General features: G+C 43.3%; 3 protein-coding genes across 3 annotated transcripts; all 3 read left to right on the plus strand.

Moving 5' to 3' along the window:
* The first annotated feature begins 595 nt into the window (after nucleotides 1-595).
* Nucleotides 596-1642, plus strand: LOC108780785 (histone-lysine N-methyltransferase SETMAR-like). Its single transcript, XM_018548600.1, has one exon. It carries the CDS (start codon nucleotides 596-598, stop codon nucleotides 1640-1642), a length of 1047 nt encoding a protein of 348 aa, XP_018404102.1.
* Nucleotides 1643-14175: 12533 nt separating this feature from the next.
* LOC108780787 (uncharacterized) lies at nucleotides 14176-14957 on the plus strand. The gene is made up of 2 exons (XM_018548601.1): nucleotides 14176-14216; nucleotides 14270-14957. Exons 1-2 carry the CDS (start codon nucleotides 14176-14178, stop codon nucleotides 14955-14957), a joined length of 729 nt encoding a protein of 242 aa, XP_018404103.1.
* Nucleotides 14958-15137: 180 nt separating this feature from the next.
* Nucleotides 15138-15605, plus strand: LOC108780788 (uncharacterized). Its single transcript, XM_018548602.1, has one exon. It carries the CDS (start codon nucleotides 15138-15140, stop codon nucleotides 15603-15605), a length of 468 nt encoding a protein of 155 aa, XP_018404104.1.
* Nucleotides 15606-15807: the final 202 nt, after the last annotated feature.

Consider the following 15807-nt stretch of genomic DNA (forward strand, 5'->3'; position numbering starts at 1 on the left):
TACGAGCGTTGTGTGTTTATTGCGCAAATACTGTGACAGTTCACATTAGACTCAGGCGAGATGATAAATTATCGGTATTGAAAGATTAAACTTTATTTACAATAGGAATATAGACTTTGTGGAGACCTTCAGTGTCAATTTGTAAATTTAAACTGTGTTTTTGCTTTTTAATATTTAACATTTCTGAAACTAAGCGCTTTCTATAATTCAGTTCTTCATCTAAAATTTTTATATTGTCCCACTGAAAATCGTGATCATTCTGTAATTTATCATCGGTAATAACTGATCGGATGGACATATTATGTCTAATGTAACTACGATGTTCATTAATTCTGGTTTTCAACTGTCTTCCTGTCTGTATAAGGTGCATAAGATGCATCACAGTCATATATTGCACTGAATTCTACATACTATGGGTGGATCGATATGTTCGTTCGGTTTTTATTAGTAGTGCAAATTTTTTCCGAATATCTCCGATTCTAATTGCCTAATCGGGCAATCAAAATATGTTTTGGAAAGGTGACAGTCCGCTCTTTTCATCTGTCAAAATTGGTTTCATTGGCATTAGTTTTGTTCGTGCTACAGGCCTGTGAACATGTCGGAGAATAAGGTGCATTTTGGGCATATTTTGCTTTATTACTTCAAGAAAGGCAAGCGAGCTGCGGAGGCCCACCGAAATCTTTCTATCTATGCATATCTATGCGGCGTATACGGGGACGATGCCTTAACAGAACGTGCCGCTCAGAAATGGTTTACCAAATTTCGTTCCAGAGATACGAGCCTTGAAGATGGACCCCGCAGCGGTCGGCCCACCGAGGTTGATTCGAATGATATCAAGGCACTGGTTGAGCAAGACCGGACGCTAAAGGTGCGAGAGATTGCGGAGTCACTTAAAATAGGTTATGGAACCGTTCAAAAGCATTTGCAACAGCTTGGCTACGTGTTCCGCCTCGATGTTTGGGTGCCGCACAAGCTGACCGAGGAGAACCTGGCCAACCGCATATCCATCTGCAATTCACTTCTGAAGCGGCACGAAAGCGGCCCGTTTCTCAAACGAATAGTGACTGGCGACGAAAAGTGGATCATCTACGACAACATAATGCGCAAGAGATCGTGGGGAACCGCTGGCGAGCCGCCGAATGCCACCCCGAAGGCCGGCCTGCATCCGAAAAAGATTTTGCTATCCATATGGTGGGATCATCGTGGTGTGCTGTTTTATGAGTTGCTTCCTCAGGAAAAAACGATCGATTCGAAGGTCTATTGCACGCAGCTAATGAAATTGAATCAAGCATTGCGACAGAAACGTCCAGAACTGGTCAATCGCGAAGGTGTCATATTCCACCATGACAACGCCAGACCCCACACCGCAATAATCACTCAGCAAAAATTAGTGCAACTTGGCTGGGATGTTTTGCCCCACCCACCGTATTCACCAGACCTTGCGCCATCCGACTACCACTTATTCCGGTCCCTGCAAAACTCCCTCAACGGGAAATCGTTCGCTGATCAGACAGCTGTGAAAACGTACCTCGACCGGTTTTTCGCTTCTAAGCCCCAGACCTTCTATGAGAGCGGAATAATGAAATTGTTGGAAAGATGGCAAGAGGTCATCAATAAAAACGGAGAATATATCATTGATTAAAATTCATCCTTTGTATGAAAAAAAAATGTTTCATTTTAGCCTTTAAAAACCGAACGAATATATCGATCCACCCAAACATTATTTTTAGATATATGTGCCCAAGCATTTTGTTGTACTTTAATATATTTATCCATTTTATTGGGACTGTGAAATGATACTCTAATGTCGTTATTATTAAAGCATTTGAATTTCTCTGTATGGAAAGGTATGAATGGAACCGTAAGCCAAGATGCAGTCCTTTTATTAATAGCCATCTCATTCTCTTCTTGCTCTACATGAACTGTAAATTTGTTTTTTTGTAAATGTTTTATTCGTTGGTTGATTGTGTCGAAAATAAAAGGAAGTGGGTAGTCGTTATTTAATAAAATGTTAATAATAATAAGTGTTAAATTTTTTGTGTGAAATACTGAGTCAGAAAGTAAAAAGGCTCTATCAACCAATGAATAAATTGTTCCTTTCTTTTGTGAGATTGGATGGTTAGATAGGAAGTTTAAAAATCTGCCTGAGAAAGTGGGTTTACGATACCAATCAAACGTAAATCTATTATTAATTATTGTTATTGTAGTGTCTAAAAATTCTAATTTTTCTCTTCCAACTTCACATGTAAATTGGAGACGTGGATGAAATGAATTGAAAACCTAAAGTAATGTATATATATTTTTTGCAGAATTAACTGAAGTACAAATGTCATCCACATATTTAAAATAAAAGAGGATGTCTATATTACATGATATCAAAAATATATTATGCATATTTAGCAAAAATGAGGAGCTGCGGCGAATAACGGAATAACTCGAATTATTTCGTTTTTTATATTATTCCATTAATAAAATATGTACTGGTAGCTACATATTTTGACATAATTATTTTAGTGTAAATCTATTTTTTTAACGCAAAACTGAATGCGATATTCGGAAAAACGGAATAAGTCGAATTATTCCAGTATAGATTAAAACGATATAATTCGAATTATACCGTTATTCAAAATTATTGCTAACATCTTGTTTTGTATTAAATACAAAGTAACTAATTTTGCTTAATAAAGTTGTTGAATTTAACGATTTTCTTAAGACATATTTTCCATCTACAACTATAAAGAAAATCATTTTGTTTTCGAATTCTTGCGGGGGGCAAAACAAAAACCATTTGATGGTTATGTTTTGTTCATGGCTAAGTAAAGTTCACAAAGTTTCAGTCGAACACATTTTTCCTGTACGCGGGCATTCGTATAATCAATGTGACCGTAATTTTGGTCTATATGGTATACTTAAACAACGAATGGAATGTATTGAAACGGTTGACACGTACTTGAAAATCATGCAAAACTGCAGGAAGAACCCTCAATCATTTTTAGTGATCAGTGGTTCAGAAATCATAAAAGACTGGTATTCGGAATTTATACAGCACGCATTTTCTAAATCACGCCAAAAGAGTAATGCTTTCAAATTCCAGTCATACAATCGTTTGTTCTATACTTCAGATGGAGAAGTAAAGGTTTCATTTCTAGATGATAAAATAAAAGATGAAAAATTTAGTATCTGGAAAACTACCTTCGTCAGTTTATCGATAAAAAAAAATATTTCTAGGGTGATGACTCCTGCAGGTTTGTCTAGGGAAAAAATGAATGATTTACTATCATTAATGAAATACGTAAGTGAGGAATCGCAACTTTGGTACGAGAACATATTTCAAGAAGTGAATGATTCTGCGGCTAAAAACGATTATGCGTTGTCGAAAAAAGTTAAAAAATGTAAGATTTCATCAAAAAATATAAAAAAATAATCATTTCCTAACAAAAAGTGATATATAAAAATTTCATTTGTTATTAAAAATACGAATAATTATGCAGAAATTATTTTCCTATCCATAAAGTAAGTGCAATATATGAAATTTGTGTCAATAATATGAAAAACGGAATAACTCGAAATTTACGATCCAGTTTTTTTACTGATTTCTGTATAATTTTTTGTATTTTTCTATAATGATTTAAGGTATAATATTATTATCTAACTATCAGCCAAACAGTTTTTCGATATAATATGTATAAAGTACTTTTCTACGTTTTTTGCGTTTTTCTCAAAACGTCATTTTTCGAGTTATTCCGTTATTCGCCGCATCCCCTCAAATATAAAACTAACCTCTAATAATATTAATGCACATAGACTTTAACAAAAATACAAAATTAACCTCTGTTAGGTAATACTAATGCATATAAACTTAGTCAAAATAAAAAATTAACCTCTAATAATACTAATGCATATAGACTTTAGCAAAAACCCGCCTGCGTACAGTTGCCTGTCACGATCTGACTCTATATGAAATACGATTACTTCAATACTAGTTAACCAAACTTAATACATAACGGGTCGAAAAGCGCACATAATAACATACTTTAATAACGTATGCAACTTTAAACCAACAAATAAAAAATACGGACTTACCACCTTATTTTCTGAATGCTAAAATAACAAGAAAACGTATGTTTTCACTTTTTTGTCTCTCACTGTTTATCAAAGTATATACGTCATATTTTTTGTGGTTATAACTTAAGAGGACGACATTCTGCGTAAAAATTTCATCATGGCGATGTCTCCATTTATCGGCAAAGAACCAAACCAGGATGCGCATAATTACCCGCTGCGCACAATTCGCCCACTTTCCCCTAAGTAAGAGCAATCATGCCTCGTTAAGAAGTTTCATCGATGCGATGCGTACTCATGTTAGAGCTTTAGAAGCATTGAAGGAGCCGGTCACTCATTGGGATACAATCCTTATTTATTTGCTTATCGATAAATTGGATTATGCTGCTCGAAAGGATTGAGAATTCGAAGTTAGGAAAAATGCACCGAATACTATGCCTACTCTTGAAGCGTTTATGGAATACTTAGCAGATCGAGCACACACACTAGAACTAGTAGAAGGTACAAAGAGTAGACAGGAACAGGTAAAATCCACAATACACAAGAATTCAGTAAAAAAAAGGTAAAAGTGTCTCAGTTAAAATGCGTATATTGCGATGATTTACATCATATTTCAAAATGCGATCAGTTTAAGGCATTATCTATGTCAGATAAGTTAACCGAAGTATGGAAGCGTCATTTATGTATAAATTGCCTGCGTAAAAGTCATTATAAGCAACCATGCATAGTATCTTCTTGTAGGTTATGTTGTAGGAAGCATAATACTATGCTGCATATGGAGAAAGAGGAAAATCGAAAAACACAAGGACAGACATCGTCAAATACCGAAAAGGCGGCAAATTCTAGTGCGATGATTACGTCGATAGATCCAGTACAGAATTGTGCTATTACAAATAAGGAAACAAGAGTGACGGTACATGCCGCTAAGGGACCCGATTCAATAGTTTTTATAGCAACAGCTAAAATATATGTTTGCGATGCGACGGGCAAGTGGAAGGTTGGTCGAGCTATGTTAGATCCCGGATCTCAGAGCAACATTATAACTAGGAATATTGTACAGAAGTTAGGTTTAAGAACTACCGAGAATATTGTTCCGATTACCGGTATTAATCATATGCGTGTCACAGCTAAAGAATCGGTTAATATAAGAATTAAATCAATGTATAACGAGTTTAAGACTTTAGTAGATTGTTTAGTTATGCCCGCTATAACCGTGAATCTTCCGCAAATTAGGGTCGATACGCAATCTTGGAATATTCCTGCAGAATTAAGTCTGGCAGATCCCAGCTTTCAGATTCCAGGAGAAATAGATATTCTATTAGGAAGCGGTAAATTTTGAGAAATATTAGGTACTCAACAAAGAAAGTTAAGCGATACATTACCGAGACTGCAAGAGACACAGCTCGGATGGATAGTAGGAGGAGAATTGGTTGATTCAAAAATGCGTAATACTGAACGAATTTGTAATCTCGTTAATAATGAGCTTAAGGCGATGCTAAAACAGCTGTTTTCTCATGATATTCTATTTGAAGAGAAAGATCCGAATTGGCTTTACGGATTGCAAAATCCTTTTACAGAATAACAGTACGCACGAAAAACTATACTGGGAACCCTAATTTCAATAGAAAATGGGAAAAAAATTAAAAAATTCACTTTTTCTGGCAAAGTAGGATCACGTTTAATACCTGTTTTTACCGATGCTCTACAACGCCATCTTTTTTTTTTTTATCGTGAGGAAATGCATTACGCATACCCCACATCCCCGGGGAGGGGTGAGGGGTTACGTGGGACTCTCCCCGACCTAACCGGCCGGGGCCTACCCACTAAAACCTCACGGGTGTCCTACCTGGGGCGCGAAGGAGAGAACGGGGGGGGGGGCTCTTGACAGCAGTACAAACACCCCCCGTCCTCAACCCTTAAGCACTTGCGCGCTAAAATCCTAACTAACTTTACGGCAAGGGAGGACACCACCTTCCCTTGCCGCCCGCCCTTCGCCTTGTGCTAGGAACAGTGGGTCATAGAGCCCACTACTCCGCAGGAATCCAGGCAGAGGGGCGCGGGGCCGGCAGGGGGACCGGTTGAACCGGACACCCATGCCCTCCCCACGCCCCCCGCTACCTTCCGAGTATTGAATACTCCGAACGATCCGTCGTCGTTAAGTCTGTCCGTCTAGTAAATTCTACTTGACAATGTTCCCTGAAGGGGAACATTCCTACTGTCATGAGTCTGAGTCGCTGTCGATGTAAGGGACATTGACTCCGTCTTGTCTACCGTCTCCTGCTGCATCCGAACTTGGGCCCGGCTGTGCATTGGCGCCATCTGGAGTGAGAACGACTCCTTGTCTTGCTCTCTCCGCCTCTTCCTTGATGGACATCACCTGGTCACTGAATCGGAAGACGGCTTCCTTCTTCGCTTTGTCGCTGAGGAGTGCAGTGATCAGAGCTGGGTACGATAGATCGTTGCCAATCACTCCCCGAAGTTCCGCTCTCTCTCTCGTCCATGCCGAACATTTGACTATAGTATGCGTGGTAGTGTCTAAAGCTGAGGGGCAGTGCCAGCATCTCTTCGTGCTTTCCTTTTGTATACGGCATAAGAATTGGCCGAAACAGCCGTGTCCTGTCAGGATCTATGTGAGGTGGTACGACATTCCTACTTTCTCCTCACTTCAAATCGCCAGTGTTGGGCGAATAGCCATTCCTACTTCACCACCGCTGTTGCCAGGTGTGTGGATCCATTCGGACCATTTCCTGTACATTCTTGCCTTGGCACGTATTCGAATTCGCTTCGTGACTCTGGTATCTATGTCGGTGTTGCCACCAGCTTTTACCTCCTTGATCTCATCGTACACCTCAGCATACATACGACCCTTCATAATTAAAGGGGCAGTGCCCGCTAAGAGCGTGGAAGTAGCGTAACTTATCGTACGGTAACCTCGAATTATACGACACGCGATCCTTCTTTGTAGCTGATTCAAGGCTCTCTGGATCTTTTTATTCTTTTCCACTTTATCGATCCATACAGGTGCCGCATACAGTATTATAGAATCGATAACGGAAGCGTGCAAGCGTCTCACTAGCGTATTCGGGCCTCCTACATTTGGTAAAATCCCGGATAGTTTACCAACGGTCTTCCTAGCCTTCTCGCCCACCTTGACGAAGTGTTGCTCGAAGGTGAAGCGGCTGTCGATGATGACTCCCAGATACTTCAGGGAATCCCTCAAGGGGACCTCTGCATCTTCAATCCTGACCCTGATGTTAGCCGGTGGTCTTCGGGTTCTGTCTCTTCTGAAGTACATCGCCTCGGACTTAGGGGCGGAGATCGTAAGGCCCATTTCCTTTATCCTTTGAGACACTTCCGCAACGGCGTAGTTTGCAGGCAGTATAGCCTCGCACCAGTCCGCGCCCCCTGCGAGAACGAAAGTGTCATCGGCATACGAAACCACCTTACATTCCTCCGGTAGATCGGCTTCGCAGAGTACCTCGTTGTAGCCTAGGATCCATAGAAAGGGGCCCAGAACAGATCCCTGCGGGACACCTCTCTCCATCTTTCTTGTTTGTACAGTCCCTTCACCGTCCATGTACGTGAGACATCTGTCAGACAGGTAAGAGCGCAGAATACGTCTAAGGTAGATCGGCACCATGATTCTCCTTAGAGCTCTTCCTATACCTTCCCACGGGAGGGTGTTGACGTTAGAGATATTAATCGATACGCCGACCACAACTCCCCCCGTGGAGCCGATAAATTCCTCGACGAAACCACGTATGTCCAGTATTGCGTCTGTTGTGCTTCTATTCTTTCGGAATCCGAACTGGGTAGTGTGTATCCTTGAGCCTCCATATGGGATCTCAATGTATTCGTTAAGTCTAGCCACGATGATCCGTTCGAAGAGCTTAGCCTCCTCATCAAGCAGACAAATTGGCCTGTAGTCTGAAGGTTCAGAGGCAGGTTTCGATTCCTTCCGTAGTAAGACCAATTTGGCCGTTTTCCATATCTTGGGAAATACACCCTGCTTGAGACACAAAGTGAAACATTCTCGAAGGTACTCGTGCAAGGGAGGCATCGCTGCACTCCATGCCTGACTTACAACACCTGACGGGCCAGGAGCAGAACTCTTCGTCTTCATGCGTTTGACTGCCGCCTTTATCTCGTCAAGGGAGACCTCCATATCTGGTATCCAAGATCCTATTCCAGTCTCAAGTAAACTGTCTTGCTCGATCCATCTGGTCTCTTCCTCGACTGGAGGCGGAAAAAGAGCAGTCAGAGCTCTTTCGAGAAACTGAGGGACTCGAGAAACTCCAGGGACTCCGTGTAGGGAATCGTCCAATACCGGAGTTTGGACATAACCAATCGGTAAGCGGTTCCCCATGGATCCTCATTCAGCGAAGATAGAATGTCCTTCCAGGATTTTTCTTTCGCCTTGTGGATAGCAATCCGAAGTTCGCGTTTGGCGGATCTAAAACTCTCTATACGATGTTCAATTTCCTCCTGTGAAGCGCCTCTTCCTCTCGCTTTCTTTATGGATCTCCGAGCTCTCGTTGCAGTTCTCCTTAAATCCGCGATATCTTCCAATCACCAGTGGGTTGTTCTCTTGGGGCGGAATCTAGCTCTCGGCATCGCGTGATCACATGCCTGAACCATCTTTTCCTGAAGCTTAGCGGCCTCCTCATGTACGTCGATTGGCGTCTGCCTGTCCAGCAGTTTCCTTTGCTCTTCCGGCCATGAGCTAGTCAAAAGCGAGGCCTCGAAAAGGTCACGATTTAGTTTTCTCGATGACCACTTTTGCTCTTTGATTTTAGCTCTCTTCTTTTGAGAGTCACTGAGACCAAAACTGAACCTGATGTATAGGTGATCCGATAAAGTGTCCACCTGAAGCACCTCCCATCTGGAGATCTTGATCCGTAGACTTGAAGAAACCCAGGTTATATCTACGATGGTTTGGCCCATGGCTCTTACACAGGTGCTGCTGTTTCCAACATTAGCGCAGCAAAGACCCATAGAGATCGACCAGTCCTCCAGAGCTCGACCTCGCAAGTCCAATCTACTTTCACCCCATAAGGGCGCCTTAACGTTGAAGTCTCCTCCAATTAATGTTGGAAGGTAAATATGGGACTGGAGATGATTTCCCAAGGAGTCCAGGAATTCCTCGAAATCCGTTAGTAAGACATTTGGAGATATGTAAACGCTGGTCACAAATAGATCTCCCCATTTTGCAGTAACAAAGCCGTTTCCTGCATACACCTTTATGAAGGGAAGAGAGTGTAAGCCTCTCCTCCAGTGGATTGCTGCGTTCCCCAGCAAGTCACCAATCCAGTAAAGGTGATCAGGAACTCTGTGTGGCTCCGAGATGAGAGCCAAACCGATATCAAGATCAATCATTGATTGCGCAAGTAAGGCTTGTGCGTTTCTAGCCCTGTTCAAATTACATTGAATGACGTTGTTAGGCATCACTGGGGCGTACGGCGGTATTGCCTTCCGTTGTTCTAAGGCCGTGTTTGTTATCCACGAGGTGGTTTCCGCGGATTCCTCGCATTCTAGCGTCCAATCTAACGGGGCTGGAGATCCCGTGTCAACAGGAGGAGAGGAACTTTTCGTCTGATCTTGCGCGTCATCCATAGGCTGCGTGTCGTAGAGAGGTTGTTTCTCGTTGCCAATCTGAATGCCATCATCCAGAGATTCAACCTCGATATTCTCAATGTTGTCCCTAGCGGGAGAATGTCTACTGTTGTGAGAAGTTGGTAGACTTCCCTTATTCGTTTCACCATCAACGATCGGTGGTGTCGTCGTGTCTTGGGGAACCACACTCAAAATCGCCGTCTTGAAGTGTGTTACCGCACTTTTACTCCTTTGAGAAGTATTTTTAGGTTTGCGTCTCATGGGATCGCAAGCCTTGCCACCCATCCTGTGATTATACGGAGCTCCGTCAGCTTCGCAAATCGAGCATTTGGCCGGATTGGTGCAATTTCGAGCCTGATGACCAGAGCCACCACATCTATAACACTCACGACTCCTATCGATAGTGCTTTTGCATTCCTGCACTACGTGTCCAAAGTCTAGACATCGGTAGCACTGCATTCTTCTTTCAGATAGGAGAGAGATGCGTGCGCAAATCCATCTGGATTTTCTTTTTGTCCGCCAAGGTGTTTGCGATCCTTATCGGGCATTTGACGAGTATGGATCCCAGGCCATTGCGTGATTTAATGATTGATCCCATCTGTATGTCTGAAGGGTTGCATTTTACAGTGTTGGCCAGTACCGTGAGTACGTCCATTGTAGAGATAGACTCGTCTAGATCCATAATTCTCAGCGTACTTGTTTTAATAGGCCGAGTAATTTTAACTTCTTGACTACCTTGAAAGACTTGCTGAAGTTTTTCAGCAAGGTTATCAGCCTTCATCTCATTGTCAGCGCCAGGGACCTCTATTAGGAAGGCACCTGTTTTGGCCTTGCGCGATCGTAGTTCGGTGATACCGAGCTCATTTATGTTTATATGCTCTCGAGCATGCTTCAAAGTGCTCGCATATTTGTCTTCCTCAGCGACCTGTATTTGGACGACAGAAGTCCTAAGAGGCTTTTTCCTCTTTTAAGTCTCCACTTGCTTAACAGAGAAGGTGTTCCTGTGGGGAAGCTTTTCACCCCTTTTCGTCTCTCTCTTTTCCCTAATGCCAACGACCTTTGACCATGGAATCTCCTCCTGACCAGCTTGTGAGGAACGTTTTTGCGAAGATCCTCTGGAAACTGGAAGGCCAGAACTTGGAACAGGTCGTCTTCTTTTCGCGTTGTCTGCCACAGTTTTCTGTGGTTTGGAGACTGCAGATCTGCAGTCAGGTGGTTGAACGTCCTCGACTCGCAGTGGTATTCTTCCTGTTCCTTGATCTTGCAGGTGCAGGACTGTCCTGTCTCGTATCTTTTCTTCTTGTCATACCAAACTCTTCTTGGATGACTTGCCTTATAAAATCCTTAAGGTTTGAAGCCTCTTTCTGTTCATAAGGACCCTTTACTTCCTTTCCCTTTTGCTGTTGAACAAGCTGGGATTTCTTCTGGTTGTCTTTCACATTCTTGACAGCGTTTCGTGTTTCCTCTTCTAATTTATCTAAAAGGCACTTTTTCATAACTATTTTGCCGTCGTTTACTTCAAACTTTTGGCTGTCAGACAGCAGTTCGTTGTTATGGATACCTTACTTCGTCTGTCTCCCGTTGAACCCGAAGGCCAGTTGGGTGCAGGCCACTCATCCATTGGTGGAAGGTTTAACATGAGTGATGGGGTCACATCTTCATTAACTTCCATGTCATGTACTTGAACATTAGTGTTTGTGACATCTGTTTCTAGCGACAAATTGGTCGATTGACTAGGCCGCAGAGATCTCTTCCTGGCGATCGCTTCATCGATTTCTTTCTCACGTTCCATTATCGCCTTAGACTTGGTGTGATCTTAGACTTAGCGCATTTCTCTTGAGTTCGAAAACCTCTCTTTCGAGGATTGTAACCATTTCTTCCGCTGTTCTGGTTTTGGCTTTTTGCAGCTCAATTTCACCGTGCAATCTCTCTTTTAGGGAAGAGATTTCTTGACGAAGAAGCAAGATTTCTCTACCTGCCGTCTCATCTCTAGTGGCTTCGTTCCTTTCACGAAGCGTCTTCATGAAAAGGATAGTAGCCTGAGCATTCATTTGGAGCGACTTCTTATATGTTCCCTTTAAGTTTCGGGACGTCCTCGCCGCTCTTATTACATCTAACTGATGTTCCTCTACGTTGTTCAGTATGTCATCGGAAGGCATACTCTCAGCCTTCTGTTCGAAAGCATTACTATCCAGCTTCATGGACTTCTTATTCAGAAGTCCCTGTTTATCAAGTTTTCTCATGACACTTTCTCTTTGTAGCTCGAGTCGCCTTTCCTCTTCATCGTTGATCTGCTTTAGGATATCCCGTCTGGAGATGTCCCTTTCAAGACTTCCTTGCGAGAGACTCACTCCTGTCTTTGCAGGTCTTCCTGTGCTCTTCTTGGAGGTCTCAGCGGAGCTTTGTTCCGCCACAAGAGCGGCCTTTTCTGGAGGACCACCACTATCTATTTCATCATCCGATGAGATGACATATTTTTGTGAGCTTCTCGTAGCTCTTTTCCTCTGTCTTTGTTGAGGTATGGTCTTCAAGCGAGGACCTGGCTTACGAAAGAAGCTTCCATCCTTGTTACTGTCTTCGCGGCTACCTTCACTATAATCTGTAAGGCTCTCTAGGTCTTCCTCTACGTACGAGAAGGACATCTCAGATTCCGCTTTTCTTCCAGTCACCGTCTTGGTCTTAGTCGGTGAGTCTTTCTTCTTCGAGTCCTCATCCTTGCCTATGTCATCTCCTGAGGATCCTCCCTTCAGCCGAAGGGGAATATAAAACTTGGTCTTCACGGGTTCGTACCCTGAACCCGAGGGCTTCGCAAGCATATGTTCTCCCATCACCCCTGCGGTGCAGGTGGTGGGTGGCCCGACGCATGATTTAGCAATATGCAACGACAGGGGGGGACCCGGGACAATAGCCCCCCGCATGCCGGTTTCCCGCATCCGAATCGGGACGTTTTCCTCCTTATTAGACTTCATATTTCATGTTTAAGATTAGTGGACTATTTTACAAGCGGTCCACCAGCGCCGGGTTACGTTTTCCTTCGTAGTTGTTCCATCGATGGACGGATGTTGGTCCAAGACTGTCAGTCTGTATTCTCTAAAGAGCAGGGAGATGGACCCGCATAGCGGGGGTGATCCCTGTCCTTAGCTTAGTCCTCTTTATTCTATCTTCTTCCTTGGGAGACTCCTGGGAGATGGACCCGTATAGCGGGGGGTGATCCCTGTCTTCCACTTCTCATTTACTTCCTTCGTTTACTTTAGCTCAAGGCACCAGGCAACAAGAGCAGATCCAGCAGAACCACGCATGGTAGTATAGTCTGTATGTAAATACGTCTGTCAGTCAGTCAGTGCAAGTTCGTCTTGTACTGTCAAAAAGTCCAGTCATCAGTCCATACGTAAGGTCCGCCATCCCCGGGATCCCTCCCCCAGCCAAAGCTGGCAGGAGACGCACCCGGGGACCCAGGCTCAAGCCCGTGCTACCCTGAACGTGGGTCCACAGTCAGCCGCAGCCAACTGCCCCCCGACACCCAGGAGTGGTAGGCAACAACGCGGGTCCCGGTGCAACCCGGTCCCCGCATCGCCACCCCTATGCCATCGTGCAATGAGATAGCCCTGAAAAGGGCTACCTCCCCATCCCTTGACTTGGGGACTATCCACGGCCAGGAGCACCCAGCCGTGGAAGTCCCCACCTGGGGGAGCACCCCCGTCGCTTCTTGACGCCCCCCATGCCGCAGAGACCCTCCCGTCCCCGACGGGACGGGCGAGGGCTCCACAGCATAGGGGACGAAGGCCAGCGAGTGACCTCCCTCCCAGGGCAGGGAACCTCTGTCCCCCTATCGGCGCCTGGTCACCGGGCGTTTGAAGTCGGAGTCGCCTTCTCCTACCGGCACATTGGGGACAAGTCCTACCAGCAGACAAGTCCCCCAGTGATGGGACCGCGCCAGCGCGTTCTCCCATCACCTTGGGGTACCGGACCCCGCGTACAGAGTCTTCCTATTTATCGGAAAACTCCGTACTTTGGGTTGTTAGCACCCGGAGTCCCTCAAGGGACCTCCGGATGAGCTCTGGCACCACGACAAGGTCGCCCAAATCGCCAGAGCTACAACGCCATCTATTTCAAGACGGCGGCCGACGGCGCAACTACTTCTAAACGTAATTTCTGTTCTGTTGACGTTCCGATCCTCGCATAGATCGTGATTTCTATTTGAAAAGGAATATTTTTGTCTACGCATTTAATCTTGGTTCCGCAAACTCAGGATTGTTCGTACAAATCATTTCAATACTGCAAGACGCTTATTTGCAATCTGCGATCTCTAAAACTTTTATATTAAGTGAATGTTAACCTCAAGTGACAGCTGTCTGACACGTGTCAGAAAAAGTGAATTTTTTTCCGATTTTCTAGTGAAATTAGGGTTTCCAGTATAGTTTTTTGTGCGTACTTTTATTTTGTAAAAGGATTTTGCAATCCGTAAAGCCAATTCAGATCTTTCTCTTTAAATAGAATATCATGATAAAACAGGACGACTTTAGCATCCCCTTAATCATCAGGTAGAAAGATTCTAGCAGCAAGAAGAAGTACAAACAAAGAGGTTGGAGCATAGATGTTCAGCTCAAGAGCAAGGGGTTGAAGAATTCTTCTTACAAACAGTAAAGAGAGGTGCAGACGGTAAATACATCGTACATTTGCCTAAAGATGACACTGTTATACTAGATGACTCAGAAAGCACGGCGATCAAAAAATTTCTGGCAATAGAGAAAAAACTCAGTCAACAGCCACAATTAAAAGAGGAATACCATCAGTTTCTGAAAAAGTACAAGGAATTAAGACACATGTCATTAGTTACATCTTCGGATTATAATACAACGAAGGAAGTATTCTATTTACCTCATCATCCAGTGATAAAGAACGATAGTGTGACAACAAGATTAAGAGTAGTTTTTGATGGTTCTTCGAAATCGTCAACAGGAGCAGCATTGAATCAAAGGCTATTAAGTGGACCTAACCTTCAACAAGATTTGTGGAGCATAATACTAAGATTCCGATTACATCAGCATGTAATAACAGCGGACATCAAAATGATGTTTAGGCAGACATGGGTAGCAGAGAAAGATAGAGATTTACAAAGGATCGTATGGAGGCAAGATCCAACAGAAGCTATTCAAACATACATCTTGAAAACCATAACATACGGAACAACTTCTGGTTGCCGTACTTGGCAATGCGTTGCCTACGACATCTTGCGACACAACCGGAAGCTATCACGAAGCCGGCAGCCGCAGAAGCCTTGATGCAGGATTTCTATATGGATGACGTGATAACAGCCCAGCATCCGAGAATGGATTAAAATGGATTGGATTTTGTCTATTCGAATTCGTATTTTAAACAGATCTAAACAGATTTAAACAGTAGTTGTTTTTATATGCTTCAAGACGAAAGCAGTGCATCTCGAACTGGTGAGCAGCCTGACTATGGAAGCCTTTATGGCAATATTTCGACACTTTTGCGCCCGACGTGGAACGTGCATGCACATTTACTCGGATAATGGCACTAATTTTGTGGGTGCATCAAAAGAGTTGAAAGAAATATATGAGTTTCTACGCAAAGAAAAGGATCAGATCGCATCACAGTTAGCTGTACAAGAGATACAGTGGCATTTTATTCCACCACGTTCGCCACATTTTGGAGGACTGTGGGAAGCTGCGGTCAAGAGTGCAAAAAGATATCTTAAGATCGCTATGAAAGAATTACTTTTTACGTTCGAAGTATACTATACGCTATTAGTTGAAATCGAAGATGTGTTAAACAGTAGACCTTTGACAGCCTTATCAGCGGATCCGAATGACTTAACACCTCTTACACCGGCGCATTTTTTAATTGAAGCACCTTTGCAAGGAGTAGCAGAGAGGAATTACCTGGAGACGCAACTAATCATCTAACTAGATGGCAGCATATTCAAAAAATACGCCAGCATTTTTGGCAACGATAACAGAAAGAATATTTACACCAGTTGCAAATTAGAACTCGCTGACAAAGGGGAGATAATCAATTAGAAAAGGGTGATTTGGTATTATTAATAGAAGATAATATGCCACCATTAAGGTGGTTTGGTCAAAATCAGTAATGTTACAGAATCTTTTG

The sequence above is a fragment of the Cyphomyrmex costatus genome, unplaced genomic scaffold (assembly GCF_001594065.2).
Source record: "Cyphomyrmex costatus isolate MS0001 unplaced genomic scaffold, Ccosl1.0 scaffold740, whole genome shotgun sequence".
NCBI lineage: Eukaryota > Metazoa > Arthropoda > Insecta > Hymenoptera > Formicidae > Cyphomyrmex > Cyphomyrmex costatus.

Bases quoted from the DNA above. Each gene is read 5' to 3' on its own strand.
- LOC108780785 (XM_018548600.1), top strand. From the start codon at position 596: ATGTCGGAGAATAAGGTGCATTTTGGGCATATTTTGCTTTATTACTTC.
- LOC108780787 (XM_018548601.1), top strand. From the start codon at position 14,176: ATGATAAAACAGGACGACTTTAGCATCCCCTTAATCATCAG. The intron at 14,217-14,269 runs GTAGAAAGATTC...GTTGGAGCATAG, and splicing joins AGCATCCCCTTAATCATCAG to ATGTTCAGCTCAAGAGCAAG.
- LOC108780788 (XM_018548602.1), top strand. From the start codon at position 15,138: ATGGAAGCCTTTATGGCAATATTTCGACACTTTTGCGCCCGACGTGGA.